At 45.5% G+C, this 13,780-nt stretch overlaps 1 protein-coding gene across 9 annotated transcripts in view; it reads right to left on the minus strand.

Moving 5' to 3' along the window:
- ITPR1 (inositol 1,4,5-trisphosphate receptor type 1) overlaps window positions 1-13,780 on the minus strand; it is a 344,659-nt gene that overhangs the window by 29,263 nt on the left and 301,616 nt on the right. For all 9 annotated transcript variants that reach the window (XM_070455631.1, XM_070455630.1, XM_070455627.1 and 6 more), the window contains 6 exons: window positions 12,855-13,019; window positions 6,761-6,956; window positions 5,124-5,216; window positions 3,915-4,054; window positions 3,168-3,333; window positions 88-248 (listed from right to left, as the gene is read on the minus strand). In XM_070455631.1, coding sequence (XP_070311732.1) covers window positions 88-248; window positions 3,168-3,333; window positions 3,915-4,054; window positions 5,124-5,216; window positions 6,761-6,956; window positions 12,855-13,019 — 921 coding nt within the window. The remainder of the gene's footprint in view (window positions 1-87; window positions 249-3,167; window positions 3,334-3,914; window positions 4,055-5,123; window positions 5,217-6,760; window positions 6,957-12,854; window positions 13,020-13,780) is intronic.

The following is a 13,780-nucleotide window of genomic DNA, read 5'->3' on the forward strand; positions in this document are numbered from 1 at the left end:
TGCTGGCTGCCAGCACTGTGCTCCAAGCTGGGAAGCCTGGCCTGAAGGCTCCAGGGTGAGCGGTCTCCAGGAGCCCTGCCCGCTCACCTTGATCATCTCCGCCACGTAACTCTCAGGCCCCGTGTACTCCGTGGAGTCCTTCACTTTCACCAGGACGATGAAGCACAGGTAATGCCACATGTTGTGTTCCTCCTTGATGTGCTCTTCAAATGTGACGGTCTTGTTGTCAAACTTGTCTCTTTCCAATCCTAAAAAGAGACAGACAGCCCCGAGTGAGCAGCCACGCTGCAGAAAAACCCATGAAGGAACTGCCCCAACAGAGGAGGTTGTGGTTCACTCCTGCCTTTATCAAGAGGTGGGTTCTGTGGGCCTTACACACGCATTCACTTTTGTATCTTAGCAGGAAAACACAGGCTGTGAGTCAGATGGACTTGGGCTGGATGTCCACCTCTGTTACTCACTAGTCATTGTTTGGTCTCCAGTGTGCCTTAGCTACCTTTGCAGGGGATGGGAAGACACCGCCTAGGTTCCAGGAGCATGCGGGGGTTAATCGAGCATGAGTGTGACAGGCTCACACAGAGCAGGCAACCAGTGAATGGGAGTCCCCTCTCCCAGGTAAATGCCAAAATGTAGACATGTCACAAGGTTTTTGAGGAGGCAGAGTAAGGACAAAAGGAACTTCACGTGCATTTTGAACTCTAGCTGCTAGGTTTATATTTTGCAGAGGTCTGGGTGAGTAATTCTGAAACTAGTTTCTGTGTATTCTTAGGTTGAGCAAACAAATATATGGTGACACTGGGAGCCAGATATCTAACTGTTAGAGAAGTATGGAGCACAAATATGGAAACGGAGAAAGAATAAGCCCTGTGATGGTGAACTGGAATTAGAGGTCTGAGGATGACCTCATCCTTTTTCACATGTTTGTAAAAATAGATACAAAACTGTGTGGATACATGTATCCTTGAGATCTCTGCCCTAATTAGCCCTGGTAGCAGTGGCACACCAACAGGGATGAGCACACCCAGCGACCAGATCTTGGACTCTAAACATCATTCTCCATTGAACAGAACGAGGGCTCTTCGGAGAAATCGCTGATACCAGGGCTGGGTGCGAGAAGGTACAAGGTGAGCTGGAGCCCGTAATGCCTCACGGTGCTAAAAACACTACGGAAGTCTGTAACAAATAATGGTGATGTGGCAAAGTACAGACAGCAGCTTTGAAGGAGCCCTCAAATCTGGGGCAATCTGAGCATCAAAAGAAATTATGACAGTAAAGGATTATCATCCACTGAATGAAATAAAAACACAAGAAGCCATGTTGTTACAAAGTACAAATATACATGAAGAAAAGAGAAAGCTATTTCTTAAAAAGCCAATAAACAAATGTAGAAATAATAATAAAGTAAATAAAAATCATCATTTGGCAACCATCACAGTCACAGACTCAGGCAAAAACTGGATGCAGAAACTGATGAGTTAACATTTGGGAATTAATGTAATATTTATGTCATCTCAAAGGATCGCCCTATAAAATGGTTCTCAATGGTATAAAAAAAAGAAAAGTAATTCCCGTGGAGAAACAGGGCCATTACTATCTTAACCAAGTGATCAACGTTAGTATGATCAGTTAGAAGAGGAACTGGCATCATGTACCTCCTGATATTCTGGAGAAGGAAATGGCAACCCACTCCAGTGTTCCTGCCTGGAGAATCCCATGGACAGAGGAGCCTGGCGGGCTACAGTCCATGGGGTTGCAAAAAGTCAGACACGACTGAGTGACTAATACCTCCTGATATTATGCACTGAGGAGAATACACTATTTCTTTGATGTTCCTAATAAGAAATCCATAACCTTAATCTCACCATGGGAAAACAGCAGACAGTCACAAACCAAGGGACATTGGATAAGATAACTGACTTAAATTCTTCAAAAATGTCAATGAACTCAACACACGACCTGGGACTTACCTTTGCAATAAAGGACATTATTAGGGTAAAGTGTGAACTTTGAATAGAATATGTAGATTAAGAGTATGACATCCTTGCTAATTTCCCACTTTTCATAATTATATTGCATGTGTAAGAGAAGGTGCCTAGCTTTAGGACATATATAGTACTGAAATAGAGATAAAGGGGCATCGTGTCCATCACTTTCAAACTGCTCAGAGAAACAGTGTGTGTGTGAATAAATAAAATGATAATAAACATATTAAAGTGTTACTTCAATATGTGGGGAATTGGGATGAAGAGTCCACAAAAATTCTTTGTACTATTCTTGTGACTTTTCTGAAACTCTGGAACTGTCGAAATGAAAAGGTTTAAATGGTTTTAAGGGGGCAAAAAGCTATCATCTTAATTTTTAAAATGGAAACGTGATCACTATGAGTATACATACTGGTGAGAAATTTATGTATTTAGTAACCATTGATATATTAGGAACAATCCTGAAATGATTACTTAGCTCCCAAATTCCTCCATGATTACTTTGCATTTCACAGGTATTTCCTTGGAGTTAGACTGACAATGATTTCTGTGGTACACCATGCACCTCTCTTACATAGCAGTTTACTACTTATTAGTAGGTGTCTACGCTGTGCAGGCTCTATGCTAGGACTGTTTCATAAACTACCTCAACTAAGTCCCAGGATAATGCAGAGAAGTCCATTACTGTACCCATTTTACAGATGAGCAATAAAGATTCAGAGAAGTGAAGTGACTGTACCATGGTTACATGGCTCTTAAGTGTCAGAGGCTTAATCAGAACACAAGTCTGACTCCCAAGGTCTGAGCATTTCCGCCATGTGCTCTAAGAGGGCTGTATTTCCACTGGAAACCTGACACCACCTGCAATGAAGACATCCACAGGCTGGAGTGGAATGAAAGAGCTCCATTCTAATTACTTAGAATGGGAACAAGAGAGTCTGGCAGCGCAACCACCAAAAGGCCCAAAGACACAGACATTTCAAATAATGCACAATGATGTTTCTGCTACCCCAAACTTCATTTCTTGAAACGAGCCAGCAACTGCTGCACTAACTCGCAGCACTCCAGATATTTCCCAAGCGAACAGAGCAGGAGGCCCACAGAGAGGCAAGGACAGGGACACGGGAGAAGGCGCCCCTCCCACCCCATCCCAAGCCCCCAGCAAAAGCCGCGTGCACCACTCACCGCAGATAAAGCACGTGGTCTTTAAGATCTCCTCTTTCTTCTGTTTTTCACTCCTCAGGTCGGCAAAGGTGTCAATGATGACCCCAAAAATCAGATTAAGGACAATAATGATGACCATGAAGAAGAACAAGAGGTCGTAGATCACTCGAGCAGCAAAGAGGGGCTCCTGAAAAAGAGGTGCGGGGGTGTGAGGGGTGGGGATGGTGGAGATGGTAGGTGGTGTAACCTGTCAGCAGGTACCTCCCTACCCAACCCCTGGGTCTGCAGACCTCCGGGCAGAGGAGGGGGACTGAATGCACCCCAATCAGATGTCCCAAGCCCGCTGGCTCACCTCATCCCCATCAGCACACTGGGCATCAAGCTGTAAAAGCCACAACCTCATCTCTTTTCATACCCCCTGGGTATATTGTGAGTTCTCCAAGTGTCATGTGGCACCTGCCCACTTCCTGGGATCTAAAGGGTTTGCAAATGTGTTCAGGAAGGCCAGACAGGTCTGAAGGAAAGAATCATTTTAGCAGACGAAGGGGAGGGCGGAAGCTGCCCCTTTCCACGGCGGGGGGCTTCCGCCCAACATCACAGTCTGATGAGAACCAGAGCGAAAAGGAGCCCTGAGCAGCTGGCTCTGTGCGTCTACCCGTCACCGCTCTCGGCGCTGCCCCCGCGTCTGCAGTTTACACTGGAGCCCACTGCGCTGTGCTCTCCCCGCCACCCCGCCCCCCGCCCTTCCTTCCCCTGGGGCGCAGCTACCTCTTTGGATGGCTTCCTGAGCACATCGCCCACTCCGCCCCCGCTCCGCAGCCCGTGACTCAGCACCGTGACGATGCACATCAGCAGCGTCTCGCACGTGTGCTCTTTATCTTGTTCTGTCTCTTCTGCAGGGACCAGCTCTGCGAACACAGCAAGTCAGGAGAAATTTATAACGTGAGCGGCAAGACAGGCCAGGATTTCCAGATCATGCTTCCTGAATGCCATCTCACCAGCGGACAGACAGACAGGAGCCGGAGAATGAAATACAGGAATCAAGCGTCAAAGGCTTTCTTTGTCACCACTGTGTTCATCACTAAGCCCTGCTCATTTCTCAAGCCCAGAACTGCCCTTACCTCTATTAAATCTAAAATATTGTGCCCTTTTCAGATTTTCAACTCCAGTCCCAGCACTGAACAGACATTTCAACTTAGATAGCTGCTTATGAGTTTCAGTAGTGATTCAGTGGTAAATAATCTGCCTGCCAATGCAGGAGACATGGGTTCTCTCCTTGGGTTGGTAAGATCTGCTGGAGGAGGAAATGGGAAACCACTCCAGTATTCTTGCCTGGGAAGTCCATGGACAGAGGAGCCTGGTGGGCTACAGTCCACTGGGTCGCAAAGAGTCTCACAAAAGAATCTTAGCAACTACGTAACAATTACAACAGCAACCTTTTACAATTGGTCCTCTGGACAAATCCTTTTACACCTTAAATTGGAGACTGGTCTTCAGGGGGGAACATTTTTTGACTGGCTTGTTCTTTTCTCCAGCTGCAGACAGAAGGGTCTTGCTAAAATACCAGTCTCATCCTATCACTCCCCTCTCAACTTGGATCAACCTTTGAGTAACTCCTTCACCTGATCTGCAGACCCTTCATAATCTGGTCCTTTGTTGACGTCTCTGGCTTCATTTCTTCCTACTCTTCTTCCTCATGATCATTTTCCTAGTCATGCTGTATTCTAGCTCCAAGGCAGAGTCAGACACGACTTAGAGACTAAACAACAATAGAATACAGCACAGTCCCAGGCAAATAGTGGGCACTCTGTAAATACTGGCTGAATCAATTAAGCAGCTATTTTATTCCCATATAGACTTTCCCCCCACTTCATTCCCCTCCTCTCCCTGCCTTTCATCTGCTTCCAATGTCACGTGCGTCCTAAGCCTTGTGGGGAGGCTGGCACTAACATGGGGCTTCAGGCTGCGAGGTCCTACCTTCTTTGGGTGCCGGAGAGGAGCAGTTCTCCCCAGTCTCCACCCTACACACGTCAGAATACAGGAACTCGCCTGCCAAACTCTCGCTGGCTTCTGGGAGAGAGAAGGCAATTTTATGATGAACAATCTGGCAGCATATGGTTAAAATGTTTGAAGTCCCAAATTCACGGCTGATTAAACAATTCTTTACATAAATAACACCCTCCAAATCTTGCCTATAAATCCGAAGCAGAGATGCAATTTACACTTTCGTTGGGTGATCTGGATGGGAAAAAAGCCAGAAATGTCAATTCCTGTAAGCTTACTAGAAATATCACACTTAAATAGCACCTCTCCAACTTTAAAGACAAACAGCTGAAACTCCCTGACAGATACTACTGAACACACAGACTCCAGAAAGATTTAGACCAAGTCTGCGTGAGAAGCAGGAATGGCATCAGATCAGTTTAGTTCAGAACCCTAAGATGGTTGGCAGTGAATGTCAACTTGGAGGCTGGGGTTACATGCCAAGAATGCAGCCTTTGGGAGGGAAAGAAAGGCTTGTCTGCCTTAGTCACAATTCTAATTTGCTCCTTGGACTCAGGGCGCCTGGCTACCTGAATAGAAAAACCAGTAATATTTCATTTACTAGTGTCAAGTATTTTAATTGAGGGAAACGAGCACTTGGGGATCACTCAAGTGTATGATCACTGTCTCTCTCTCTCTCTTGTAATAGGAAATCTCTTCTGGTTTTGCTATAAATTCAAATCATATGAGCTCAGTGTAAAACTTGCATATTGTAAAAAGGTCCAACAGACAGCCACTACTTGCAGTTTGGAGGCGTATTCTTCCATAGTTTAAAAGATACATATGAGCTTTTTGGGGGGCTTCCTAGGCGGCATAGTGGTAAAATATCTGCCTGCCAACGCAGCAGATGCAAGAGACATGGGTTCAATCCCTGGGTCGGGAAGATCCCCTGGAGAAAGAAACGGCAATCCAGTCCAGTATTCTTGCCTGGCAAATCGCATGGACAGAGGAGCCTGGTGGGCTATAGTCCATGGGGTCACAGAAGAGTCGAACATGACAGCAGCTGAGCACAGGTGTGACATTTTTCATTAAAAAAAAAAAATCTATGCAGATCCTATTGTAGTTACTTTTCTGCAGTTTCCCACCATATCTTGGGTACTTTTCCATGAAGGTTTATAAAGACGTACCATATCCACAGGGTTCACTACCCCATGGATGAACCATACTCTAATGAAACACTCCCTTACATTGAGATTGCTTCCAATTTCACACTGCAATGAACATCTGCTTCTACAGTTCTATTTTTAAAGGATAAATTGCTAGAAATAGACTTACCAAGCCAAGGGATGCCTACTCCCATACTCTCAATATATACTGGTCAAACTTTTAAGAAAATGTAGCACAAGTTTAAAATAGAAATTCAGTAAATAAATGTAGCATCTGGACACTCACACTTAGCATTTGACGTATCACATCACCCTTTGAACGCAGTGAGAACGAAGTCCTGTATTCAATTCACACTTTTGAGTGTTAGGGAAATACCTACACTGCCAAAGTCATCATTTTTAGTTCGGTTGTAGTCAGGAAACATTCTTTTAACATTAAAAAAAGATCAGAAGATCCAAACCCACCTGGAAGAGAGGTTTCATTGGGCAGCCTATCTACTTCCAAGATGAAGTCATCTTTGAAGAAAAGGTAGCCCACTATTGAGAACAGGTAAACCAGGATCAAAGCCAGAACCGCCGTCAAGATGATGGACCGGCCGTTGCGAGTGACACTTTTAATGACATTGAGCAGAGTCTCTTCTCTGTACACTAAATCAAAAAGCTTTAAAAACAAAAAAAAAGGATGACAAGGGGACAATGTTAAGAAGCATCTCTATTAGACGGACATCGATGTCCCCTAAGCACAACTTCAGAATTTATCCTTTGGCTGACTCAAAAGCATTCTACTCTAGGGAAGTTCAAGAGGGAGGGGACATACGTATACCTAAGGCTGATTCATGTTGATGGATGGCAGAAACCAACACAGGATTGTAAAGCAATTATCTTTCCATTAAAAATAAATAGATTTTAAAAAAGCATTATACTCTTTTCTTAATATGTTACACTTGCCCGTCTTAATAGTGAAAACCGAGATGGTAAAAACAAGGAGAAACAAATACAGAAGAGGAGGGTGGGAAACAATAGTGATTTCAAGTTGTCTACACACAGGCTCGAGGTCCTGGGACTAGACAAAACACAGGCCTGTACCGGGCAGCCGCAGAGGACAGGGAGAGGAAGGGGGTGAGGTCCTGCTGTGTGCTCATTTCGGGTCACTTGACGGAGCTTCTGTTAAGGGTCCGCCACTCCGGATACAGGACTGGCCAAGTCCTGGTTCCTGACCGCAGGTCCATGAGCTGCTACGGGCCAGGCTGGCGGGGGGGGGCAGGGTCTTGGACAGAGATTCAAACCTCAGTTCAACCACTTGCTGTCACCAGGACCAGCTACTAACCTCTTCTCTGGGAGCCTCAGTCTTGCCATTTGCAGAGTGGAAGAGACAGAGTTACCATAAAGAATAAAGAGACACTGTATATACAGTGCTTAGCACACACTCATACTTATGTGCTAAGTACACAACCAATGGTAATTATTAATTTCCTGATGAAGAGCCTGGGCCAAGGCCACCCTGACAGACCGTGGCGGGGACGCTGGTGGCGGTAACACACCAGGAAGCCTCACCGCCGCTCATCCCACTGGGAGGGGCTGAGACAACCTGCTGTTCACAACGTGCTCATAATCTCGGCTTGACCTCTGCCAAGGGGCCTGGGCTCGGCAAGAAGTTGGCTTCATGAGAAATGGAGGCCTCCCTAGGTACTCAGAGGTACAGGAGACCAGTGGCTGGTTTTCTAAGAAGTACAATCTCAGATATTTGGCTGGAGAAATGGTGGGGAGCCAGGAAAGAAGGGATGAATGGGGTTATTTTGGAGCGGGGAGCTAGTTTTAATATGGTCCTGCTGATGACATCCAATCTCTTCCTGAGAGTCCTGCCTCTACCACAGCTCCAGGGAATGAGTGCAGAGACAAGGGAGTCTGGGGACAGGCATGTGAGCTCTGTCTCTGCTTTTAATTTGTTGCAAGATGTTGATCGGGCTGTGAAACCTCCCTGGACCTCAGTTTCCACATCTGTGAAATCAGTGGACTGAACTAGCTGATCTCAGAGTCCCTTCCCATGCAGAATTTGACATCGGAGTTCATTTTCTGCTCGATTAGCCCTCTGCCTCCAGAAGGCCAGTCCGTGACCTGAGGCCAGTTAAGGGCATTAGGTAAAGGAGGACACTTAAAAGGAAGCAGAGAAGAGGCCTTAATTCAGATCTAAGAGTACAAAAGGCTAATGCTGCCGTTAATGCTGGTTAAATATTTTCTAGCAAGCCACTATGAAACAGCAAGAAAGAGCAACTTCAGACAACAAATGACACTTGTTTTTTGTGGGTAAGAACTGTAGAGGTTACACAGCCCCCAAATCACTGAAATAACAAGTGATTTTTTTTTCTTTTCACTTATCTGTAATTTCTGATTTTAAAATAATAGCCATGCATTACTTTGTAATAAGGAAAAGCTTTCTTTTAACTAGAAAATTAGACAAGTTCAATGGAGGAAACTTTTGAAAACACAAAAAAAAGCACAAAGGAAAAATTAAAAAAATGCTAATTATTCCAATATCTATAGCCATTTATTCAATAAGTTCTTTCCTTCTGGCCTTATTAGAATTGAAAAAAAAATGTAACTTATGCATATATACTTTTATAAAAGTATTATACCATAACCTGGCATATAGTCGGCTTGCTTCCTAAGAGAATCATGAGCATTTTCAGGTTAAAAAAAAGGTCACATATTTAAAGTACCTGCCCAGGTGACAGCCTGATTGAGAGACTCAGTATCTCTGGGAGAGTGTGATCCAAATAGGAAGCCCAAGAATACTGGAGTGGGTAGCCTATCCCTTCTCCAGCGGATCTTCCCAATCCAGGAATTGAACCAGGGTCTCCTGCATTGCAGGCGGATTCTTTACAGCTGAGCTACAAGGGAAGTGCCTAAAATAGTATCATTTTTTCAAATCTAAATGAATAAGTATCAACACAATTTTGGTTAACAATGAGCAGTGTTCTAATTTTCTGGAAATACCTTTTCTCTCTTCCTTCCGCATTCATTCATTTTATATTAGACATTATTTCAATATCATCCTGAGGTATTTATACTCTCTTTTTAAAAAATTTTAATTTATTTTTTCTCCCAATTATTATTAGTTGGAGGCTAATTACTTTACAATATTGTAGTGGTTTTTGCCATACATTGACATGAATCAGCCATGGATTTACATGTGTTCCCCATCCTGAACCCCTCTCCCACCTCCCTCCCCATCCCATCCCTCTGGGTCATCCCAGCGCACCAGCCCCGAGCACTTGTCTCATGCATATACTCTCTTGAATTTGGGCAACAGAGTTGCTATCTATGTCTATATTTAATAAAAAGAACAATTAGATCTATTTGGATTTTGGAGAGCTTTTTCATTTTATGCACATGGATCTTTACTAAGGCAAGTTTTACTTCATGATGTTTTTGTGAACAAAGCTTTATAAGCTTTCCTTCTGTTATAATTATTCTGATTTCGACCTAGGAAGAAAATCATAAAGTTCATGATGGTTTCAAACACAAAAATGTCCACCTAGTATTCCAGTGTATTGAAAAATCACTGTCTACTCAACCCTCATCTTTTTCTTTTTCAAACAGTGAAGATAGTTTCAATTCTATATCATTAAGAGTAATGCTGTGATGAACACCTCTGTATATACGTGCCTCTATACTCCCCTATCCAGTTATTTCTTTCCGTCGACTTTCTAAACATGGAATTGTTCGGTCAAATGTTATAACACACACACGTTTTGCTGAAGGCTATGTCAATTTATCCCATCATGGGTACAGGGTGGGATCACACTGATGTTTTCATCAGCATGTCACTGTTTGACATTAGAACACCTGCATACTGACTATCTGCATTTCTCTTCCTGTTACCTGCCTGCGAATGGACTCTGCACACTCATCTCGGGATGTTAACAGTTCTCCAAGGACACGGCTTGAATGCGGCTGGGACCGGGTTCAGCCAGTTTTGGGGTGAACTTCCATGAGACCACAGTCACCGGCTCTGCCTTTCTGCCCTGATGGCATGGAGCATTCACAAGCCAGTGACATGCGGCTTTTTCCTGCTCCCGGTCTCCCTCCAGTTCCTTTCTCTCACAGGCTTTCCTCATTTGTGGAATAAAGTGTAGTTTCAGTCTTTTGCCTGCGGTTCTCAACAGACACGACAAATGCTGCTTTTGACACCAAAAGGAACACCTCACTTGATGTCCCAGAAAGTCGAGGCCCAGATGGTTTAGAAACTCCCCGGCAGCACTGAGGAGCGGCATCCAGCCACTGTCTCGCTTGATCCTGCAGGCCCCTCTCAACGTGCGCCGGGCCCAGGCATCATCGCGGCGAGCTCTGAGCGCCTCTGATCTTCCTGTGACAGCTGAGAGCCGGGAGCGCGGGCCTGCAGATGGCGCCGTGAAGTACCGCCTTCACCGAGGCAGCGACTTCTTCACAGGCTCGAATGAAAGGCAGCTCAGGGCCGGGCTCCAACCCTCAGACCCCGGAGTCAGCGGGGCCGCAGAGCTGTCGTCTCTCCGCCCCTGACTCGCGTGGGGCTCCGGGCAGGTGACCAGACTCACCAGGCCCAGCCTCGCCGGGGATCACATGCAGAGATTGCCTACCTCCGAGGCAGACCCGCCCGTGAGAGGGGACGGAAGGAGCCCATGGGGCACGTCAGTAACTGACAGTAACGGCTCTTTTCTACACTGGGAGGCCCGGGAGGGCTGGGACGACACTGCCCAGGCTCACTGCGACACCCCCTGGCTTCTGATATGAGGTGGTACTGCCAGTGAACAAAAGAGGAGGACTCTTCCATGAACAAAGAGGAAACAGACCCTAACCCTAATAATAATTTTCCATCAACCAATACATTTTAATGTTAGTTATTAATTTCACCCTCAAACAGTAGACAGTAGCAAGAATCACCCTCTCCCTGGGCGAGATGGCATTTCTGAAGGGGACTCTCCAATCTCACGGGTGAGACCCCCTCAGCAGGGATGGCAGAGCGCCCCGACTCAACCCTGTCTCTTTTGCTCAGAGAGGCCAGGCATTTGTTGGGTCCTGAACCTGGGTCTCCTACATTCACAAGCTAGAACCCCCTCCACGGATTACTGTGCGAGACAAAAAGGCTTAGAAATACACACAGAACTCTCAAGGTCTCTGATAGACAGTGACCAAAATAGGGCACCTAATGGGATCACAAGTGGATCCAGAGACCTCTTTACCTAAAACCTCAAAGTCTGGTCAGACCTATTTTTAAAATGAAGGGAAAGAATCCATATCTGTCTGCTAGCACGCACCGCTAATGGAAGGGGCAAGTCCTGGCGTTCTTCACGGTGTTTGGATGGGAGAAGGGATGACAGAGACATAATAATAATGATGATAATAATTATTATCATTATAATAGTAATCGCCCTCGCTCAGCATTTCTGTTGTGGGGCTAGTCTCAGACTGACATGCGCAGTAGTGGAGAATCCCCATGGCAGCCCTGTGGGGAAATGGACTGTTCTCCCCATTTCGTAGACGGAAGCAGCACAGAGCAGTTAAACCACCAGCCTGGAGACCATGTGGAATGCACCTCCTCAAAGAACTTTCCTCGTTCTGCCTTCTTTTGTAAATAAATCCCTCGTCTTTTTTTTTTTTTTTTTAATCTCACCACAGCTTGCAAGATCTTAGCTCCCCGACCAGGGATCAAAATTGCACCCTTGGAAGTGAAAGCACAGGGTTCTAACCACTGGACTGCCAGGGAATTCCCAAGTTCCTCATCTTTATTCAACACCTAGACTTTGAATATTTTTTATCCTCAGCAACGTTTTAATATACTTCTTCTATTTCCTTTATGGATGGTTTTGCTGGCAGAAAGGTCAATTTTACCCTTCCTATCATTTGACGTAGGTACAAGGAAATGGTTTTTTATCTACAACTCCACAGTTCAAGATTCCCTGTAATGACAGGAGAATAAGCAGACAGTGGTCTGTCACTTAAAAACCTGCTCAGGAGGAAGATAATAGGGTCAAGACATTTAACCACTCGGCTCAGACTGGAGCATGACAACTTCCGCTGAAAAGGTCTCCTGGATCCATAAATCTATCAAGTTCATTGTCACGGGGTCTCGGGTCTTTGAAAACAGCTCCTGCTCTTGTTACTACATGTTTTCACTGGAAGATGGATCCCATGAGAACTATCAGAAGGTGACAGTCACACAAACATTCTCTTGGTAAGTGCTGGCTGAGCCCAAGAAATAAAGAAAAACAAAGGGGTGGGGCCAGTGTGTGGAGGCAACATCTCCTGATCCAGGCTGCGGGCATCGTCTATCACTGTAAAGTAACAGGCTGGGCGTGCACGCAGGCAGTGTGATCACACACCCCCTGGGCTTCTAGCTAGACCTCCTCTTGGGAGTAGCTTTCCTTTCCTCATGCCCGGAACACTGCATCCAGGGGCCTACTGCCTCTTTAGACCAGGCACACAGGTCACTGTGAAAAGCAGCGATCTATGATGAGAAGGAAGAAAAGAGCATGCTCTCTTAGTTTCCTGCATGTAAAATCTTTCAACACCAGTAACTCACCAGCAAACTGTAGAAGAACTCATGGACGAAGAGCCCCATGGCGCAGATGAGCAGGTATAGCAGATGATAAAGGAACTCGACATCCAGAACCATGGCCCGGTAGCCTCTGGTGAATGTTCCACAGTTGCCCACAAAGCTCATCAGAAAAATGATTTTATTGCAGACCTGAGAACAATGACAGCCATGGTGAGAGGGGCACGGACCAAGTCAAACCTGCGACTCTTGGTGAGAACTGACGGCGACCCGCCCTCAGCCGTCTTTCGGCGCCTCTGCCCCGACCAGAAGCTTCCTTTTGCACCAAGTGCCCACCAGACGCACCAAGAACTGTTCCGCGGATCTCAGTCATTTCATTACTTTGCTTCTCAGGCATATTGCAAGTTAATGTGACAGTCAGATAACTCCATGTGCAACGCTAATCAAGTGGCATTTGTATATGACAAAAACAAAATTTGTACATACTGAAATTATGATTTTCAAGATGAGATATGAATCATTTCTAACATTCTAACGTGAGTTAGTCAAACACAGAAGTCACCTCAATCCACGAACCCTGTGATTATCATAATTAAAAGTGTTTTCTGAATTTCTGTTACATTTCAGGCATTAGAGTGTTGCAATCTAATGAGAAGCATCCAGCTCTTGTTATCCACTGCTCCTAACTCTACATGGAAAAACAGCTTTCTTGGGGTGGTAGGGGAAATAGGGGACTTCAGGACAAGTTCTAGTTCCCTGCCCCCCTTTCCGGAAATAACTTCTATTTTACCTCTGGGGATCCACTCCTTCCTTTGTATTGGTCCTTGAGGTCTGGGTGGGGCTCCATCCTGGCCAATCAGAATACTGTATTGCCCTGGCAACAATGATTGGCTCAGAGATGGGCATGTGACCAAAAGGAGTCAATGACACCCTCTGAGATCTCTGCTGGGACT

Source organism: Odocoileus virginianus, chromosome 26, assembly GCF_023699985.2.
Source record: "Odocoileus virginianus isolate 20LAN1187 ecotype Illinois chromosome 26, Ovbor_1.2, whole genome shotgun sequence".
Lineage (NCBI taxonomy): Eukaryota > Metazoa > Chordata > Mammalia > Artiodactyla > Cervidae > Odocoileus > Odocoileus virginianus.